The sequence below is a fragment of the Solanum dulcamara genome, chromosome 11 (assembly GCF_947179165.1).
Source record: "Solanum dulcamara chromosome 11, daSolDulc1.2, whole genome shotgun sequence".
Taxonomy (NCBI): domain Eukaryota; kingdom Viridiplantae; phylum Streptophyta; class Magnoliopsida; order Solanales; family Solanaceae; genus Solanum; species Solanum dulcamara.
Window position 1 is genome coordinate 53,790,256 of NC_077247.1, and position 20,243 is coordinate 53,810,498.

The window sequence follows — 20,243 nt, forward strand, 5'->3', positions numbered from 1 at the left end:
AGCCCCGACTCTCGGGGGAAAAGATTGGATCTTGAAATTGGAATTCTATCTGAGTGCACGCATGAGTCAACTTTGATGCCATGTGGGCTTGTGTACGATCGGAAACTACGTTGGCAGAGTATATGCTATTAATGGGAACCAGGGAAGGCTACTCGCAACGCAGGAAGCAGGGGCATTCATTTGATCTCGTTATAAAACAAGTTCAGGCATCTTTAAGTAGGCTAGAATTTGAAGCAAGTTCATACTTGCAAAGGGCAAGCATTCAGTTGGACCTTTCAATATTACTTCCACTTTGGTGAGTCCAATTTTCACTCTTATAATCGTGTATAACTTCCCCGAAAAAGGAGTTGGATGTTATTTATAACAGTACCCAAGTATTGGTTCTCTCTCGCATATATGTTTCCTCATCTCTGGTTTTACCCCCAATTAGTTACATCACGGATTAAAGAGATATCACTAATAATCTCTTCCATCACTGCCCTGTGATATCTGTTGTCATTTTTCAAACCCCATTCATCTTCCACATAATCCAATCCTTGTTGATTTAATCACAGATACCCTGGCAAGAAAGCAGATGTTGCCCATATGAACTTAATTAAATACATTCATAACGCAACACGTACTAGGAAAAGGACATGATACAACGTACTTGAAAAGATTTATTACATGTGTGATTATACTTCCACTAGTACTCAAAAGAAAGAGGCTAGCATGGCTTTATTATTCACATAAAAGGCCACGCTTCAAGACACAGCAAGGACGAACTAGAAAATACAAGTATTTAGCCAACATTTTACATGTGTACATTTAAAAGGATTTATTCTTTCGCCACAGCTTGAATTCCTAGTTGTGGCCAGGGCCATGATGGCCTGGAAGCTTCTCCTTAATCTTCTCCATAATTCCCTTCTTCTCATGAGTGCCTTCCATGCCATAACCAGTAGTCGTAGTTGTTGCAGTTGAATGGGCTTGGTCGTCCCTGCGTCCTCTTGGTAATTTCTCCTTAACCCTGTCCTTTATCCCTTTCTTCTTCCTTCTACCGCTGTGTCCATCATCCTCAGACTGCAACAGCAAAAAACACACGTTAAACGTTATTAAGAGTTTACATACATATACATAGATAAAAGAAAACAAAAAATAACATACAGAGCTGCTGGAGCTAGAGCTGCCAGAACGGTGAAGCATGGCACCGAGAGTACCATGCTGACGTTGTTCCCCACCAAGTACGCCAGTGGTGTGGCCAGCCTGAGTTCCATAGCCGGTTCCGGTGGTTCCATAGTCTCCCATGGTCCCTCCAGTCTGCTGGACTGGGTTGCCATATTCGTCAGTTTGGCGGATGGGCCTGCCATGCTGACGTTGTTCCCCACCAAGTACGCCAGTGGTGTGGCCAGCCTGAGTTCCATAGCCGGTTCCGGTGGTTCCATAGTCTCCCATGGTCCCTCCAGTCTGCTGGACTGGGTTGCCATATTCGTCAGTTTGGCGGATGGGCCTGCCATGCTGACGTTGTTCCCCACCAAGTACGCCAGTGGTGTGGCCAGCCTGAGTTCCATAGCCGGTTCCGGTGGTTCCATAGTCTCCCATGGTCCCTCCAGTCTGCTGGACTTGGTTGCCATATTCGTCAGTTTGGCGGATGGGCCTGCCGTATCCATGCTGACGTTGTTCCCCACCAAGTACGCCAGTGGTGTGGCCAGCCTGAGTTCCATAGCCGGGTCCGGTGGTTCCATAGTCTCCCATGGTCCCTCCAGTCTGCTGGACTGGGTTGCCGTATTCGTCCGTCTGCACAGCCTGCCCTGCACTATATTGGTTCTCATAGTGCGACATGATTTTTTTTGTCTGAACTATGAGCTGAACTCACAATTCTATTTGTTGAGAGTATTGATCAAGTGTAAAATGGTTATAAAATTTGAGTGCGAAAACGGGATACATATAGGGATGGAATCATGGAAAAACAAAATAAAGATGAGGGTGGGTGTGGAAGAATGGAGGTGCGCATGGCACAGCTTCACAGGTGTTACATGAATCAAACAGCCGACATGAATGTGGCTGCATTACAGACTGACACGTTTTTGCTCTATCGGCTTTGAGATAAAATTAGGCATTTTCGGTCAAATTCTGCTCCTCGACGCAGTGGACTAATACGTACGCAGGAAGTTAAGACACTGCAAAGTAACAAAGTTATAGAGGGGGCTCCATCAGAAACCGTGGCGGATTTAATTACGTCGGCCCGAGTATGTTACCTGCTTCATTAAATATTTTATTACTCAATATATGTATATAAACAAAAATAAAAGGTAGAAATATTAAAAGGACGGCATTGGTTATAAAAAGAGCTATGTACTAGCCTAGTGGTTAGGCGCTCCAGATTCTCCTGAGGGTTGCGTGTTTAGACTAACCCAACTATACTTTCAGTTAGTTTGCTCATTACTCCCTTATAGGACTTTACAGGACAAATCGATAAATCAAATCAAATTGAAAAAAATATTTAACTAGTAGTTTGATTTGACTTAGTTTGGTGTTTGAAAAAAAAAAACCGACCATTATAGGATTAGTTTGGTTTTAACTAAAAAAAAGTCAAATCGAATCAAAATCGATCCGATTATAAATATACTATTTAAATTATGTTATACATAAAAATATTTATTAAAATATAATTTATAAATATTTTTTAAAAAAAATTCATAGTTTTTGTTTTCTTTCTTACATTTAGATTTGAACTTGAAAAACTCATCTAAATAATATACAAAAAAAAAAGTCATCTTATAAAGTTATACTATAAAGTTAAAACTTCAAACAGTGTTCTGCCTCTATCTTATATGTTGATATTTTGTACTAGAACTCTTTTTAAGAAGCACTGTTATGTGCTTTTTATTAGATAATATGAAAAATCCGAGAAATCCGAAAAAACTCGAAAAACTCGGAAAAACCCGAAAAAAATTGATATCGAAAACACGATTTTTATTGGTTTGATTTGATTTATAAATTTAATAATCCGACACAAATAGTTTAGTTTGATTTGTAAAAAAATTGAACCAAACCGGTTCATGTACACCCCAACTTGCTTATGAAAAATGAAAAATGATGGATACGCCATTGATTGCGGTCAATATCACCAGACAATCTCATTTCCTATCGTTAAGACCTGTCTTACCAAATAAATCTCATCAAAGCTTAGCAAATAATACCTATATAAAGTTCATACATGCAAAATTAAATCATTTGGCGCAAAGAATTAGTAAAACTTAGGGTATCAAGTCTAATCATTTGGCGCAAAGAATTAGTAAAACTTATGGTATCAAGTCTAACTTCAAAAAAGGCAATACGAACCAATACAAACAGGTTGATGGAAGATAACTAATAGGGTGACATATGCTTATTTATCAAGTTCTTTAGAAACATAAGAATTGTCATTGGAAAGCTCGGGTCCACTAGATTCTAGGAGAGAGAGAAATGTTCTCTCAGGTGAGTAATCCATTGGACTTTTGTGTTAGGCTTGATGGACTTGGGCCTATAAATACTCTTGAAATTTTGGGTCCCGTGATATACAAATGGAGCTGGCCCAGCAGTCAAACCAAGGCCTAATTCCAATGTTTTGGTCCTTTTTGGACAAGTCTCTCGATGACAAAAATGTATTCCTAGTCGTTTAAACATTGATTTGACTGATCCTAAGTAGAAAAATACCAAGATTTCCTGATATAACCCAATAAATTGCCTTCTCTTTGTTTTTTTTTTCAATTAAATTTTAATATTTTATTAATGAGTATAAAACAGACCATTGTCGGGCCATGTTCAATAATGAGAATTTGTATAGCCCAAGGTCCAAATAAATAGACTCGGGAGAAATAATTTTAGCAATTACAACATTAGCTCCTTATTTTTATTTTTATGTGGCAATAAGAAATCATTTTCTATATTCATCGCAATTAATATGGATAATCGAATTTCTGTTTTAGTTTTGAGATAATTACGTCACATAATCATTCGATAAAATAATTATCAAAAAAATAATTATTCACTGTATAAATATGTATAATCAAATATATATTTCATGTACAATCACTTTTTAAATGTTATCATAATATATATTCAATATATAACTCATATATAAATAATCTATATTATATAATTAATGTATACTTTCTATCACTTTTGATAAATTATATTATATAATCATCGTATATTATCTATAATTTTAATTATTTTTATGTAAATAAAATATAATTATATTTATTATAAAGTAATCAATTTATTGTAGTTTGTTGTCGGCATAAAATGTGAACAACACGTGGCCTTATTTAAACTAAATGAAGTACAAAAAAGGAGGGCAAGACAAAAAGAAAAGAAAAATAAAGTACAATATAATAGCCTTAATAAAACAAATTTTTAAGTCCTATTTCAATTATTTTATTTTATTTTTTCTTTTAATTTATTTTTAAAAGATTATATTTTTTCTTTTTTCAAAAATTCATTAACTTCAAGTTATAGATACATTCAATAATCTTTAATTTAGAATCAAAAAATTCTAAAGCCTTTTTTTTTTGCGCATATCAAATCAGAAAAACCCAAGCAATCAACTTTTGTTTGAAACAGAGGGGCATATAGTGCAAGAGACCCATTTAGCCCTCTTCTTTAGTTTCGACTTCAATAAGAACGTGGTGGTTAAGGATAGAAAGACAAGTATAGCAAAGTTATTTCTAAATTATAGAAAGATAGTAATGTTTTTAGAAACTATCCTAAAAAGAAATATGAAACCGAGGGAATAGTAATAATATATTTTACTCCATTAAAGCTCAAAACATAAACTCAAAAAGAAATACAGAACATAACGACTTAAACGCATATATTATTTCCGAAACGTCATTAAACGTGGAACACCACAACACAAACATGATGCATATGAACGTCATTGCATTCCAGGCATGGAAGCAATCCTTAATACACCACAGTAAACTTACTTTTCTTCTTAAAATATACAGAAAGGACAGGGCATGGACGCCAACATACACACACGACTCATAACAGTAAACACACAACATAATGATAACGCCCATAACACTTATTTATTAAGCTGGAAATTATGAAAATAAAGGTGTTCAATGCATCCCAGGGATCTTGTCCTTGATTTTGCCCATCATTCCCTTCTTCTCTCCAGTTCCTTCAGTAGTACCATAACCTGCTGTTTGTCCATGTTGACCGCCATATTCACCTTCCTGCTGGCCATGTCCTCCTGGCATCTTCTTCATTATCTTCTCCTTCATACCCTTCTTTCTCCTCCCACCTTGCCCATCATCCTCCGACTGAAAATTAATTAAACAAAATCATGCTAATTAGAAGGCTTAATTTATAAAGCAACTAAACAAAATTACATTAGTAACATAAAGTTGGTAGCATGCCATAAGAATGTCATGATGAAATATATAATTTTATATATAAGTTTTACGCGTATATGTAACATGTTATAATATCGCTCGTTTTTATTTAAAATAATAATGTGTTCAATCAAATACTGTCGGAAACTTACAGAGCTAGAGCTGTCGGATCGACGAAGCTGCTGTTGTCCCTCCTGGTGATGGGTACCAGTACCCATACCGGTACGCGCACCTATTCCTTGAGTTCCATGGGTTCCACCAGTACCCATACCCATACCGGTTTGTCCCTCCTGGTGATGGGTACCAGTACCTATACCCATACCCGCACCTCTTCCTTGAGTTCCATGGGTTCCACCAGTACCCATACCGGTACCGGTGCCTTGAGTTCCATATTCTCCACCCATACCACCAGTACCGGCCTGCATGCCCCCCATACCACCAGTACCCTGCTGCATGCCTCCAATACCGGCACCTTGGTGTGTTCCATGGGCTCCACTTTCTTGGACAGGATTTCCATATTCATCAGTCTTGCGCATTCTGTCTTGGCTACCGTATTGTGCCATCTCTTTTTTTCTCTCTGATCAAAATTCAAAAACACTCAAGGGGAAAATAAAAAAAACTATTGCTTATTGGCTATTGCAGAGTATTGTTTGTGTGATGGAATTGCGGGGATTTATATAGGGAAAGTAAAAGTAGGAAGACATAATAGGTGTTAAGCAAGTAATGGAGTTGAGGATTTAGCGGATCGTGGCAGCAGGAGGTTGGAGACAAGTGTGAGAACGTCGGCATAATTAAGGATTGGATGAGGAGATATTTAACTAAAACCTAAACATTGAAACTTATGGCACTGGAAAGGTGACATTTCAGTGCAGAGACTGGAAGCCAAGTGTATTATTGAGTACTGTTCATAAAGATTTTTTTTTGACTGAAAAAAAGAAGTAAAGTAATTAATGGACACTTCGCAAATTAAGTGCTACATCCAAGGAAGAGGAGATTTGGGAAGATTCATTTTGTACGTACCAACGTTTCAACACGCTGCGTAATCTCTCATAATGGCCGTAAACGTGGCATAGTAAGAGAGGCAGCACAGCTATGACTCATAATCCCAGTGATGTCGGTATTGTTAGTGTTACTGAAAAATAAGGATAAAGCTTCATTTTCCTTTGGGCCCTTCATACGATAAGAATGTACAGTTTGGATGATTTGTTGGATAAAATATGATAATTTTATATAAATTTTATAGTGTTAAAAAATAGTTAAATTTTATTATTATTATTTTTAAAAATTATAAATTTTTTTTGAAAATTTAAAAATTACGGATACATTATTTAATATTCTGATACATTATGTTCAATTTTAAATACATCACTCAATGTTCTGATACATTAAATTCGATTTCGGATACAATATAATTTAACGTCCTGATATTTTTCCATAAAAATATAGAAGCCCGGCCCGTGGATGTAGTTATAACTGATACTAACAAACATGAGTTCATGTTCCAATGTGCTTTTTGTTTTGAGTGGTTTAATTCCAATTTTTTTATTACATTAGTGAAAAGGAAGATGATGACCCAACAATGTCTGGATTTTGATAATGACAAAAATGAATTAGGTTCATACATGTTGCACGATATAAAAATTAAAAAATAAAGGGCTATAGCAAAAAGAAAATAAAAAGTCAACAGCAACAAACAAAGAAAGCGATATAATAAGGAAAGGACTCTTATAATGAGGACTCCAAGAAGAAAAAGAATTAGGTGAACAAATAGTTTTCCAAATAGGACTCAATGAGGTTTATTTTTGCACACACTATTAAAGGAAAGCTACGACATTAATTGCAACGTCGTTCCAACAACAAAACATTGAAGAAAGAAGAACTAGAATTAGGTTTTCTTTCTGAAAATAAATTCATGTGTTTGAACTCTACTTAGGAATATTATTGAGTTATAATTTTCTAAGGTAGAAAGTGAGGCTTGTAACAAGAAGTGGGTTTGATTTCTTGGAGAGTTGGAGTTGCGATTATAGTTAATCGTCATAGTTAGGAGTTTGAGTTAGTTTTTTAATTATTGAGTTGTAGTCTAAAACTGTTCTTTGAAAGTTAGTGAAGTTTGATAAAAATCCTACGAGGTGTAGGTTGTGGTTTTTATTCCCTTGAGCAAGGAAGTTTTCTACAATAAATTTTATGTCCTGTCTTTACTGTTCACTTTCGTGTTACTAGTTCAAGAGCCTGGTTCTTGAATTTGCTAGGTGGTATAGATTTATTCAATTGGTATCAGATCAGGTCTTTTCACTCAAAGATTCAAATTTGAAAAGGATCAATGGCTGCACCACCCACTGCACAAGAAAGACAATCACAGACAAGGCCACCACTATTCAATGAAAATACTACGAATGGTGGAAAACATGATGATGAATCATCTGATATGAGATAGTCCAGATCTATGGAATGTTATCCTAGACGGACCTACTATTCCTATGAAGATTGGAACAGATTGAACAACGCAGGTACCAAAAGACAAAAATGAGTGGAATACGGAATACAAATTGGTAATTCAAAATAACACAAGGGTTAAGAAGATTTTAATTTGTGGAATAGGTCCAGATGAATATAACAGAATATCTGTCTGTTAGGATGTAAAGAAAATATGGGATACCTTACAAACTGCCCGCAAGGGAACAAATCAAGTCAAGAAATTCAAGATCAATAATCTGAATCGATAGTATGAACTGTTCAGAATGAAGGATAGAGAAACAATTCAAGACATTCATACCAGATTCAATGCCATAATCAATAAAATCTACTCTCTAGAATTCCATTCGAAAAATGTATCAGAAAACTCCTAAGTATTCTTCCTGAATCATAGGAAAGCAAATTAGAAGCGATCACTGAAGCACGCGATCTTAACAATATGATGATGGACAAACTCATTGGAAATTTTTTGACCTGTGAAACTAAGAAGAATCAAGAGAAAGAAATCAGAGACAAAAGGAAAGAGAAGAACCTGGTTCTTAAAGCCACTATGAAAGATGATTTTAAAGAAGAGAATACAACATTAATGACGAAAAAGTTTCAAAGAATGCTGAGAAAAGGGGAAACAAGTCAAAGAAGACAATCTCAAAGAACTACTAACAAAGACTTGAGAGAGAAACTATGACACAAGTGCAGAAGTCCAGATCACTTTATCAAATTCTGCCCACTATGGGCCATGAAGTACAAAAGGAATAATCCTGAAAGAACCAACGAAGTCAGGAGTGATCAATACATTCCTATAAATTGAAGAATGACCAATCAAGAGTCTGACATGACTTTGAAGAAAGCTTTTGCAGCAATGAAATTTTTTTCTAGAGATGAGTCTGATGAGACTGAAGCTGAAAATCAGTCATTACTGACAATGAAAGGAGAAATGAGAGTACGACTTCCTAGCAGTAATGGCAATTGCAGAGTCAGAAAATGAAGAGAACCATTACCAATCAAAAGACACAATCCTAGCTTTGATGGTTGGGACAGATTTAGAAGAAAATGAAGAAGACAACAAGCAGTCTAAGGTAAGAATTCATCAAATCAAAGAAAATCTTCATCTTTATTCCAAAAGGAAACTAAAATTTCTATATGGTTTCCTCATCGATGCATATCATGCAATATGTGCTGCAAAAAAATAGATGTTTGATGAATATTCAGCCTTGAGAATAGAGAATGAGACTTTAGAAGCCTTAAACAACATTCTTTTAGAAAAAATTAATCGAATGAACTCCTCTAGGAAAGGAAAAGAAGTACAAACCAATGCACACCTTGCTCTAGATGAAACTATAAAAAGGTTAAACAATGAGTTACGGTTTTTAACTAAAAAGAATGAGGCACTGTTTGAAGAACTCGAAAAAACTAAAAGGAAATTGGAGATCAATATGAGATGGACTAAGTCATCTACAATGGTTGATGATGTTCAAAGAAGTCAATCCTCAACTAAACATGGAATAGGTTTCAAGAATAATTCTATAAAATCTGATGAAAATTGTTATGATATGCCATGTACTCATTGTGAACAAAATAGTCATCAAACTCATTTGTGTAAAAAAGGAAATATAGCTATTAAAAACAATCTAACATATGTGAGAAAAATATTTTATAGAACAGGAATCAGGGAACTAGTTCACAAACATAAGTACCTACCCAAATGGATTAAGAAAAACTTAATTCATCCTTTTACTCACAAACAGGAACTCAAGTAAATTTGGGTGTCCAAAATTAATCTCTGATTGATTATGAAGGAACAAGAAAGAGAATGACATAAGCAGTGGTACTTGGATAGTGCTTGTTCAAGAAACATGACGGGAAAAAAATATAACTTCCTTTTACTGAATGGCTTCCATGGCGGAAGCTTAGCCTTTTGAAACAGAAAGAAAGGCGAAATCATGGAAATTGGCGAAGTTGGACATTCATATTCTCAAACAATAGACAATGTGTACTATGTCGAAGGATTAAAACATAATCTTCTCAGTGTGTCACAAATGTGCGACAAAGAAAATACTATACTTTTTACATCTACTGTGGGCAGAGTAACTAGTACAAAATCAAAAAAAATTGGTCCTTATAGGAAAAAGGCATAAAAATATCTACAAAATTGACATTATGAGTCTAGAAATACCTATGCTAAAAAGTTTAAGTGCAGTTGATGATAATTCATTCTTATGGCACAAGAGACTGGGGCATGCAAACTTCTTAACAATAAACAAACTGATCTCAAAAGAACTAGTATGAGGACTGTCAATGGGATTACATCTACTGCGGGCAGAGTAACTAGTACAAAATCAAAAAAATTGGTCCTTATAGGAAAAAGGCATAAAAATATCTACAAAATTGACATTATGGGTCTAGAAATACCTATACTAAAAAGTTTAACTGCAATTGATGATAATTCATTCTTATGGCACAAGAGACTGGGGCATGCAAACTTCTTAACAATAAACAAACTGATCTCAAAAGAACTAGTATGAGGACTGTCAATGGAATGATTCAATGAAAATTAAGTATGTGGACCGTGTGCACAAGGAAAATATGTGAGATCATCATTTAAATCAAAAGGTATGGTAAACACAACAAAACCTCTAGCACTGTTGCACATGGATTTATGTGGACCAATGAGAGTTCAAAGTTGTGGAGGCAAGATGTATGTGTTTGTTATCATTGATGATTACACTAGATTTACACGGACTCTGCTCTTAAGCTCAAAAGATGAGACATATGATGTATTTGAAATTTTTGTGAAACTGATTCAAAAGAAATTAAACTGTGAATTAATGAGCATCAAATCTGATCATGGAACAGAGTTCAAAAACTTCAAGTTTCTTGAATTCTGTGCGAAAAATGGGATAGATCATAATTTTTATGTATCACGAACACCACAACAAAATGGTGTAGTAGAAAATAGATCCTTTGAAGACATGGCAAGAACTATGTTGATTGCCAATGGTCTTCCTAAGGGGTATTGGGAAGAAGCTGTAAACATTGCATGTTACTTGATTTATAGATGTTTGAATAGGTCTATTATCAATAAAACGCCATATGAATTACTAAAAGACAGAAAACCAAACTTAGCGCACCTCAGGGCCTTTGGCTGCGTATGTTATGTACACAACAATGGCAAGGATGCTCTAGAAAAATTCAATGTCAAAAGTGAGGAGGAATTTTTTCTCAATTACTCTTCTCAAAGCAAAGCCTATAAAGTTCTCAATAAAAGAACTAATCGTGTTGAAGAAAGTGCACATGTTATATTTGACGAAACTAATCACTTGATTGAGAAAGATGTGCAGAACAACTGTGATGAGATAGATATGACTATCCTTCTACAAGGAGATGTTGATGATGCTGACTATGAGGACACTAAACCTTCAAATAATAATGGAGGAGCTCCATGCCAAAACTGTAAACCAAATGAGCTAACAGAAAATACTTCTCCAGCTATGAACCGTGTCTCTGCTGAACCTGATCCTCCTCATTCAGTCTCAGGAGAAAGCAGTCAGACAAACAACTGGAAACACAAAAGCTCACATCCCTTACAGAACTTGTTCACTCCTCTTGACTCAGGAATTCAAACTAGATCCAAACTACAGAACTTGTGTTCCTTCTCGGTATATTTATATGTCATAGAACACAAGAACATTAAAGAAGCACTCCTAGATGCGGATTGAATCATTGTCATGCAGGAGGAGTTAAATCAATTTGAGCGAAGTAAGTATGGAGCTTGATTCCCAGACCTTAAGATCAAGTAGTGATAGAAACAAGATGGGTATTCAGGAACAAACTCGATGATCAAGAAACTATCATAAGAAACAAGGCTAAGCTTGTGGTTCAGGGCTACAATCAAGAGGAGGAGATAGACTATGATGAGACATTCGCTCCAGTAGCCCAAATAGAAGCTATCCGAATGTTGATTGTATTTGCAGCACACATGAATTTCAAATTATATCAGATGGATATAAAAAGTGCCTTCTTAAATAGATATCTACAAGAGGAAGTGTATGTTTGTCAGCCACTAGGTTTTGAAAACCATGAATATCCTAACCACGTATACAGACTGGACAAAATACTTTATGGCCTCAAGCAGGCATCACGTGCATGGTATGATAGGATGTCCATATTTTTTCTTACACATGGATATACAAGAAGCAAGATCGACAATATATTGTTTTTCATGAAAAATAGCCCTTATGTCTTAATTGTGCAAGTATATATTGACGGCATCACTTTTGGAGGAACAGATGCACCTATGGGAGTCGAAATCCATCAGGCATCATTAGGAACATTGATTCATCAATAAAAGTACATCAAAGAACTACTAAAGAAATTTGACATGCATGATGCTAAAGTACATGATACACCTATTGCCACCACCACTAAACTTGACAAGAATGTAAGTGGTTCCCCAGCCGGTGACACAAAATACAGAGCCATAAGTGGATCCCTAGTATACCTCACAACTAGTAGACTAGACATAATGTTCAGTGTTGGACTATGTGCGCGTTTTCAATCATGGCCAAAGGAATCATACATGAAGACTGTCAAACAAATTCTTCCTTATCTCAAAGGAACTCTGAACCTGGTCCTCTGGTACCCTATAAGTGAGTCTTTTGATCTAATTGGTTTTGTTGATACAGATTATGCTGAATATCTCATGGATAGGAAAAACACTCTAGGGATGTCTCACTTTCTTGGATCATACTTAGTCTTTTGGAAGACACGCAAGCAAAATTCGATTGCTTTGTCCACCGCTGAAGTCGAATATATGGCTACGGCTTCATGATGTGCCCAGATTCTATGGATCAAGCAATAACTCTTGGACTGTGGCATTAAGGTAGGTTGAATACCTATTATGTGTGACAACACGAGTCCAGTTAACATGGCTAAGAACCCGGTTCATTATAAGCGAACTAAGCACATTGATGTGTGTCATCATTTTCTTTGGGATAATGTTGAAAAAGGGAATATTACTATGACCTTCTGCAAAATTGAGGAACAAGTTGCTGACATCTTCACCAAGGCACTAGGACAAGATTAATTCGAGAAAAACCATTTGGCATTGGGCCTAATCTACCAATAAGAGTTCCTTCACATTCTCCCTTTATCTTAAAATGTAAATTAGTAAAGATCGCCTCTTCATTGTCAAAGACTCTCACTAAGATCACATATTGCAATATAATAGGTATACATTCAAGATTGAATGGTATTAAAAATACTGGGATCTGCTGATATTACCTTTAGTCTCTACAAGCATAGGCCAGTTACAAGGTTAGCACTCATACTCACAATATGCATTTATGAGAATAATGCTATGACTAGTACCCTCACATTTAATTTACTCAAAAAAAATAAAATTAGAACCTGGTTCCTTTCTATTCTTCATCTTTTTTTTTGTTTTTGGCGGGGTGAAGATTGTGTTTTCCTCTCTAATGTTTGTCTTTTTTGAAACTCAAACCGTCATACCCTTATCACATCCGTTATCAGCCCCCTTAATCACTTCTATCACTCCAATCACCTTAACTGTCACTCCTTCTACATACCCTACACCCTTCTTCATCTCTCCATCTCCATCTTCATCTCCAATATTTTTTCACACACTATACCTAATCTCGACGATGACAATATTATATTATCTCAGGGGGAACGTTCCCCATCTCCTATGCATAAGACTCTATCCTTTCCCCCTCCGCTCCCCATTTCTCCGGTGGTCGCATCTCGGAGGGAATCTCTCCCCGTCTCGCCTATAGTACATTCTTCGCCAATGGCAGCTAGGCCAGCGAAACCTTCCTTGACATACACATATTATCTCCCCCGTCTAGGGTTGTATCTCTCCAAGGCTCTCCTCATCAAATTTCGCAGGCGGCACCTTCTACCCTATCAGACTCCTTTACTATCACTATACCTCCTCCATCTATCTCAATTTCGTCCTTCACCCTCTCACCCTTTCAAACTATCTATATTTCCTTACTTGTCACCAAACCCTACTGCTGTCCTCCCCTTCCGTCTCCAAGACTTAGCGCCCCTTCTTCGTTTCCGCCCTTGGCCCAAGAACCCTTGGTCTCTAGTGATGACATTCCCATTATCCATCTTCACCAAAATCTCTTTAAACGACCCAGAAAGAATATTTTAGTCAAGCAAGTTGGACCATGCACTCCATTCACGCGTATTAAAAGAATGGCGGAAGAATCACAGGCTGTTAAATCTAGTTAAAAGAGGGCTCAGACTAAGGGTAAGTCTCCATTTGAACCCCCCTCCTTACCAGTTCAATCTGCATCTAGTACTGACGATGTCGATAATTTTGTACTCTCCGACACTGCCCCCATCCTCACTAAGATAAATAAAAATCTTGTTAAATTATTAGCTATGGGTAAGGGTTTGTATTTTGCCTTAAAGGCTGTTCTATATGGGAGGGTTATCGACTTAGAGGTTAGGGAGTTTCCCTTTGTTCAAATATTGCTCCATAAATTGACTGCTCAGGGTTGGGCATATCTATTTTTAGATACTACCCTAGTGATCCACAAAAATAAGGTGGTTGAATTTTACACGAATCTCACTGTCCTTGAGGATAATGTTGTTACTTCTATAGTAAAAGGAATAGAGTTTGAGTTTGATCACATTTGCTTAGGTGAAAATTTGAAGGTTCTCACCACTGGCCTGTCTGAGTATCTTTGAAAAAAGGATGACGGTTGTCTTCTCACTGTCAAATTCACACATGGGCATGTTACAAATCGCCCCAGAAAGGTACTCAAAGGGGAAATGCAGCCTTTCCATAAGTTGCTCTATGAAGTTGTTCACAAGGGAGTGGTTCCAAGGGGTGAAAGCAGGTATGAGGATACTTTTCGAGATATGGGTATTGCCATGTCCTTGATCAGGAGGAACAATCAACTGGTCTATTCTGATTATTCGTCATATGAAAAGGGTGTCTGACCCTAAACTTTGTCCTCATCAGTTGGCAGTTGGAAATCTTTTTATCTTGGTTTTCGCTGTGTTTGGTATGCCTTTGCAAAAAGGAAGGGTGATAACTCAAAAGGATATGATTGATCGTAATACTCTGTCTGAGTGTGATTGCATGCCTATAGTGCATCAGCCTCGCGTATCTGCTTCTCGAGTTGTAGGTACAGTTGCCCAACTAATGGCTAAACTTAATCTGGTGAAGGATCAAAATACTGGTTTGAAGGTGGATAATGATGCCTTGAGAAAGGACGTAACGGAGTCACAGGCTGAGGTGGTTTCCTTGAAGGAGAAGATGATTCAGCAGTAATTGGATAATAATACTCGTATGGATAGTCTGCTCCAACTCATCTCTCAAATCCTCTTCACTTCTGCTTCGATATCTTCACCAACCAAGCCTCCCTCTTTTTAGTGTCATACCCGGTTCCTCAATTTATTTTTATTCTGACTGTGCAGGGTGCTCAGTAGCTAATTCTTGTTTTTGGACATATTGTATATATTGTGAAATATGTGTGCTTTACTGTCTTGTTCAACAAACTGGTTGTCATATATTTATCCTTGTTATGAAATGTTTTGGATGGCTAATATCAGTAAATTTGATATTTTCCTTGGTCTATTTTAGTCTTGGGTTGTTGGTCCCTTCTAACCTTGATCTTGTATTTGTCTATGTCATGTTACTGTCTTACTTGTTTCCTTTTTGAGATGTCAAAAGGGGTAGGTGTTGTTGTTTTTTGGGTTGACAACAGGTACAGGTACAGATTGTTAATTTGTCATCATTAAAAAGGGGAAAATGACGACCCAACAATGTTCTAGGTTTTGATAATGACAAAGGTGAATCAGGTTCATACATGTTGCAGGACATAAAAATTAAAACACAAAGGGCTACAACAAAAAGGAAATAAAAATTCAACAACAACAAACAAGGAAAATGGTATAATAAGGACTCTTATAATGAGGACTCCTAAAAGGAAAAGAATTAAGTGGACAAATAGTTTTCCAAATAAGACTTAATCAAGTTTCTTTTTGCACACACGATAAAAGAGAAGCTACTGCATTAATTGCAGTAGCTTTTTGTAATCTGACATCGAGAGTTTTCTGTCAAGCAAGAGGCAGAGCAGCTTTCCAAATCTGAAATTGAATCTCTCAATCAAAAGCAAGGCGTTGTTCCAAGAGCAAAATATTGAAGAAACAAGAACTATAATTAGATTTTCTTTCTGAAAGTAAATTCATGTGTTTGACTATACTTAGGAATATTATTGAGTTATAATTTTCTAAGGTAGAAAGTGAGGCTTGTAACAAGAAGTGAATTTGACTTCTTGGAGAGTTGGAGTTGCGATTATAGTTAATTGTTAGAGTTAGGAGTTTGAGTTAGTTATTTGATTATTGAGTTGTAATCTAAAACTACTTTTTGAAAGTTGGTGAAGTTTGGTGAAAATTCTACGAGGTGTAGGTTGTGATTTTTCTTCTCTTGAGAAAGGAAGTTTTCCACAATTAATTTAGTGTCTTATTTTTACTGTTCACTTTCGTGTTACTAGTTCAAAAACTTGGTTCTTGAATTTGTTAGGTGGTATAGATTTCTTCAGAAGAGGACAGTGAGACTTGAATCCACATATATCATAGAAAGTTTATGATAATGTGATAATATTTAAACTGTCAGTATATATAATTTAAATTTTGTAACAATTTATTATTTTTTCAAATTACAAATCCATATATTATTTGTTTATTTAAACTCTTCACAAATTAAATTGACAATTTGAAGAAAAAAAAACCAAAAAACATAGTCTTATTTTCTTCAATTGAGCCATTTTGGACTAGACAATATATTATTTTGGAAAAATTACTTAAATACACAACTTATCATATTCTCTAAAATTTTCTACCATTCAAAAAAAGTACAAAAAATTCTACTCTCTTATTATATGATACATCACTGTACGTGATGTATCGGTATGATACAACACTTTACGTGATGTATCGAAAAGTCGGATACATCATTTACGCAATGTATTGATCCGAGATACATCACATACGTGATGTATCAGGATGTCCGATACATCACTTTACGTGATGTATCGATCGGATACATCACTTTCAGGATGTACGTGATGTATCCGAAAGTACCAAAAAGATGGGATTTCAGATAATTTTTAAAATAGTAGGGATAAAGTGTAATTGGGAAGAATCAATATGAGATTTAAGTAAAATTTTCATATTTCTTATTGGATGACCCAACATTCAGTCCAGTATCTAGGGAAATGGGTCTCCAGCCCAATGGGCTTTTAAGAGCAGAGAAAACCCAATATTGACTGCCATCTCTTGGTATGGTATATATAATTTATTTCCTAAATAATAAACTGAGAAGGATGGTGCGCTTGCGTTTGGACAGTGTAACATGATTGCTTGATGGACTCTTCTATCAATCTTCATGATGCGTGGACTCCATATATATATTTGCAATAAGTATAGCGTTATTTACTTTTCCAATTATAGTTGCAATTTTTTTTCCAGCCCATTATCACTGTATATGGACGGAATAAACACAAGGATTAATGAAGCAACTAGCTCGATCGTCGAAGTAAATGTTGTATGATATGGATGCATGCACATCCAATTTATTTAACTTTCTATAATATGGTTGTTGTAAGCTGTCAACCGAACTTCTTGATAATTTGTTCAGTATATATATATATTCTGAACAAAAAACGTTGTTACACAACAACCCCTGGCGTGGATTTGCATTTCTTGTAACTCTTTTTATGATTCAGGTGTCATATGGCTTATTGATAAATCTATTTTTCAGACAATACTTCATCTCTGGTCAAACAAATTAATCACCCAGCTGAGAATGGAAAATTTAAGCTAGCTCATCATGAGGAGAACCTCCATACATATAATATAAAAGATACCACCAGTAATATTGGGGCGAATACCTATATGATGACATTGCATAGTTAAAATTTGCAACGGCGATTTGGCGGTAATGTTAAAAGAGATCACCCTGATCCCTGGGCCATCTTTCTTCGTTCTAGTATTATGAGCCCAATTGGAAAAACTATCTATAATTACAGTGGATCTCAGCTAGCCCATTTACAACAGTACTGCTAACGCAACTCTTCAGATAATTGTATGACATACAGAAAATTCAAAAATTTAAAAGTGATGGATAAATTATCCAGACAAATCAATATACTGTAACCTTTTTATGTTATTCAGAGGTTAAATTTCCAATTTTTTTTGTTTTTATGTGTGTTAGATCCCAAATGAATTCATCGTTAATTTATTTATCATTTCTCATTCACTATTTGAGTTCGTGTGCCGTCCTGCTATGTAGAAAACGTCTAACCTTGTCATTCTTTATTAGTAGTAATATAACTTTTTTTTGGTCTTGAAGAGTGTTTTAATTTTATCAGTTAAAACAATTTTATTTAATCAATTTCATTAAGTCCAGCGTCTAAAAGTGATTTCCAGCACGATAATTATCAGATACTAAGTCTATACTATATACTTTTAGTCAGCCAACTCCAGCGGACTCTTTGACATTTACGTCTAGTAAATAAAAGCACGTGGAATCTTGTGATTATGGCTGTCCACATGATCTAAGACTACTGTTTCTTAACTTATACGTACTTAGTACACGGTAAATACCATGGCCTAACCTAACATGCAATCAGATTTTAAGGGAATAAAGTAGTTTACCCTAATAATTTTTATGCAGATTATGCTCCATGATATGCTTGTATTGCTAATCACATGCTTATAGTTGTAAAAAAGAAGTGAAAAAAAAAAGATAGGGCAACATCTAATTAATTAAACCAAATCAAAGTACAGCAATCACTTAAGTACGGATTAACTGGATGTTACGACTTTTGATTTGGAGGCCATTAGTCTCCAGCGACAGGCTGTACACGTTACATGCCACTTCTCTTTACAAATTAATTATCTAATTAATTAAATGAGAGGCCCTTAATTGGTCTGAATTTTGAAATCGGTGCTCTTTACTTTATTGTGGAAAAAGACTAGCTCACGTCACCAACAGATATGGATCTTTAGTTAATTATGATTAAGAATCACTAATTATACTTTGAAGGCTGAGCGACAGTGAGATTAAGAATAAAGAACTTCACATGTGCAATTGCTTAACTATACTCTTGAGAAAGTTCTAGTGGACTAGCATATCTTTTGTCAGTATTATTCCTTAAAAAACGACAATCCTAATTTGTTCAAGTGTAATTTGTTTGTTTAAAGTTTAAAATAAAATTAAAGTAGGTACTCGTGATTGCTTACATGGGCATAACATTAATCACATGGAAATTGGTTTAAGCTACTAATTTAGCTGGCCGGAAGGTAATGAACGGTTAAATGATTTGTTGATATTCAACGCTGAAGTCTACTTGCAAATAATCAAATGCTATAATACAAGTTTCTTTTCTCGATAGTAAACTTAATTCCGGAAATTCCTTTTTCAATGTAAAACTTTACTGTTAAACCTCCTTATGTAATTATGCTATCCCAAAGAGAACACGGCTCTAGTAAAGTGTTGCAACGGAAGAAAATCGATATCAAGTAACTTTGTTTGTTAAAATTTGCATAAATTGAAAGAAAGTTCAATATTTTTTCAAGATTTACAAAAATAAACGAAAGTTCAACAAAAATCTTGAACCTACTCGAGAACACAGTGCATATATATATTTAAGGGTGAAGCAGAAAAGTAAATTGTTAGGAAAATCTATCTAATTATAATTCCTTTTTGAAGGCGTAAAATACAACTATTAAAGTACACAAAACCTTCTTGAACGGGTGTTTCCAATAGCCATTTATTTTATATTAAAAATGTTTAAGATAATTTCTTACAAAATGTTTAAATAAATATATTTGAAGTGTTTAAATGTCGGGCTACTGTTAAGTTATATATTGTAGGTCATATTGTACAGTCAAAATACTTTTCTTATTCTACAAATTAGGTCAGATGTATGTTGACTTTCATTACCCCTTAAAGGGCAGCCCGGTGCACTTAAGCTCCCGCTATGCGCAGGGTCCGGGGAAGGGCCCGACCACAAGGGTCTGTTGTAAGCAGCCTTACCTTGCATTTCTGCCAGAGGCTGTTTCCAAGGCTTGAACCCGTGACCTCCTGGTCACATGGCAGCAACTTTACCAATTACTCCAAGGCTCCCCTTCTCATTACCCCTTAAACTCTTATAATATTTTCTATTTACAATCTTTCTGAATGAAACTAGATTAATGAAGTTTTTATATATTGTCTAGTCAATTTTGTTAGAAATTGATTTATTTTTTTTAAAAAAAACACTTTCTAAAAAATATAATCTACAAATGAGGAACAATAAGGTTTCTCTTTTTCATTTCAATCACTTACTACTTACTAGACCAAATTTAATAAATTCCATGAGAAGG

At 35.5% G+C, this 20,243-nt stretch overlaps 3 protein-coding genes across 3 annotated transcripts; 1 reads left to right on the top strand and 2 right to left on the bottom strand.

Annotated features, from left to right (window-relative positions):
- Nucleotides 1-620: 620 nt before the first annotated feature.
- On the bottom strand, nucleotides 621-2,111 carry LOC129873835 (late embryogenesis abundant protein-like). Its single transcript, XM_055949025.1, has 2 exons — nucleotides 1,144-2,111; nucleotides 621-1,059 (listed from the first exon to the last, which is right to left on the bottom strand). The coding sequence occupies exons 1-2, from the start codon at nucleotides 1,816-1,818 to the stop codon at nucleotides 844-846; spliced, it is 891 nt and encodes a 296-aa protein (XP_055805000.1). The 5' UTR covers nucleotides 1,819-2,111; the 3' UTR covers nucleotides 621-843.
- Nucleotides 2,112-4,754: 2,643 nt separating this feature from the next.
- Nucleotides 4,755-6,296, bottom strand: LOC129875271 (abscisic acid and environmental stress-inducible protein TAS14-like). The gene is made up of 2 exons (XM_055950723.1): nucleotides 5,516-6,296; nucleotides 4,755-5,291 (listed from the first exon to the last, which is right to left on the bottom strand). The coding sequence occupies exons 1-2, from the start codon at nucleotides 5,924-5,926 to the stop codon at nucleotides 5,088-5,090; spliced, it is 615 nt and encodes a 204-aa protein (XP_055806698.1). The 5' UTR covers nucleotides 5,927-6,296; the 3' UTR covers nucleotides 4,755-5,087.
- Nucleotides 6,297-12,213: 5,917 nt separating this feature from the next.
- LOC129872716 (uncharacterized mitochondrial protein AtMg00810-like) lies at nucleotides 12,214-12,663 on the top strand. Its single transcript, XM_055947636.1, has one exon. It carries the CDS (start codon nucleotides 12,214-12,216, stop codon nucleotides 12,661-12,663), a length of 450 nt encoding a protein of 149 aa, XP_055803611.1.
- Nucleotides 12,664-20,243: the final 7,580 nt, after the last annotated feature.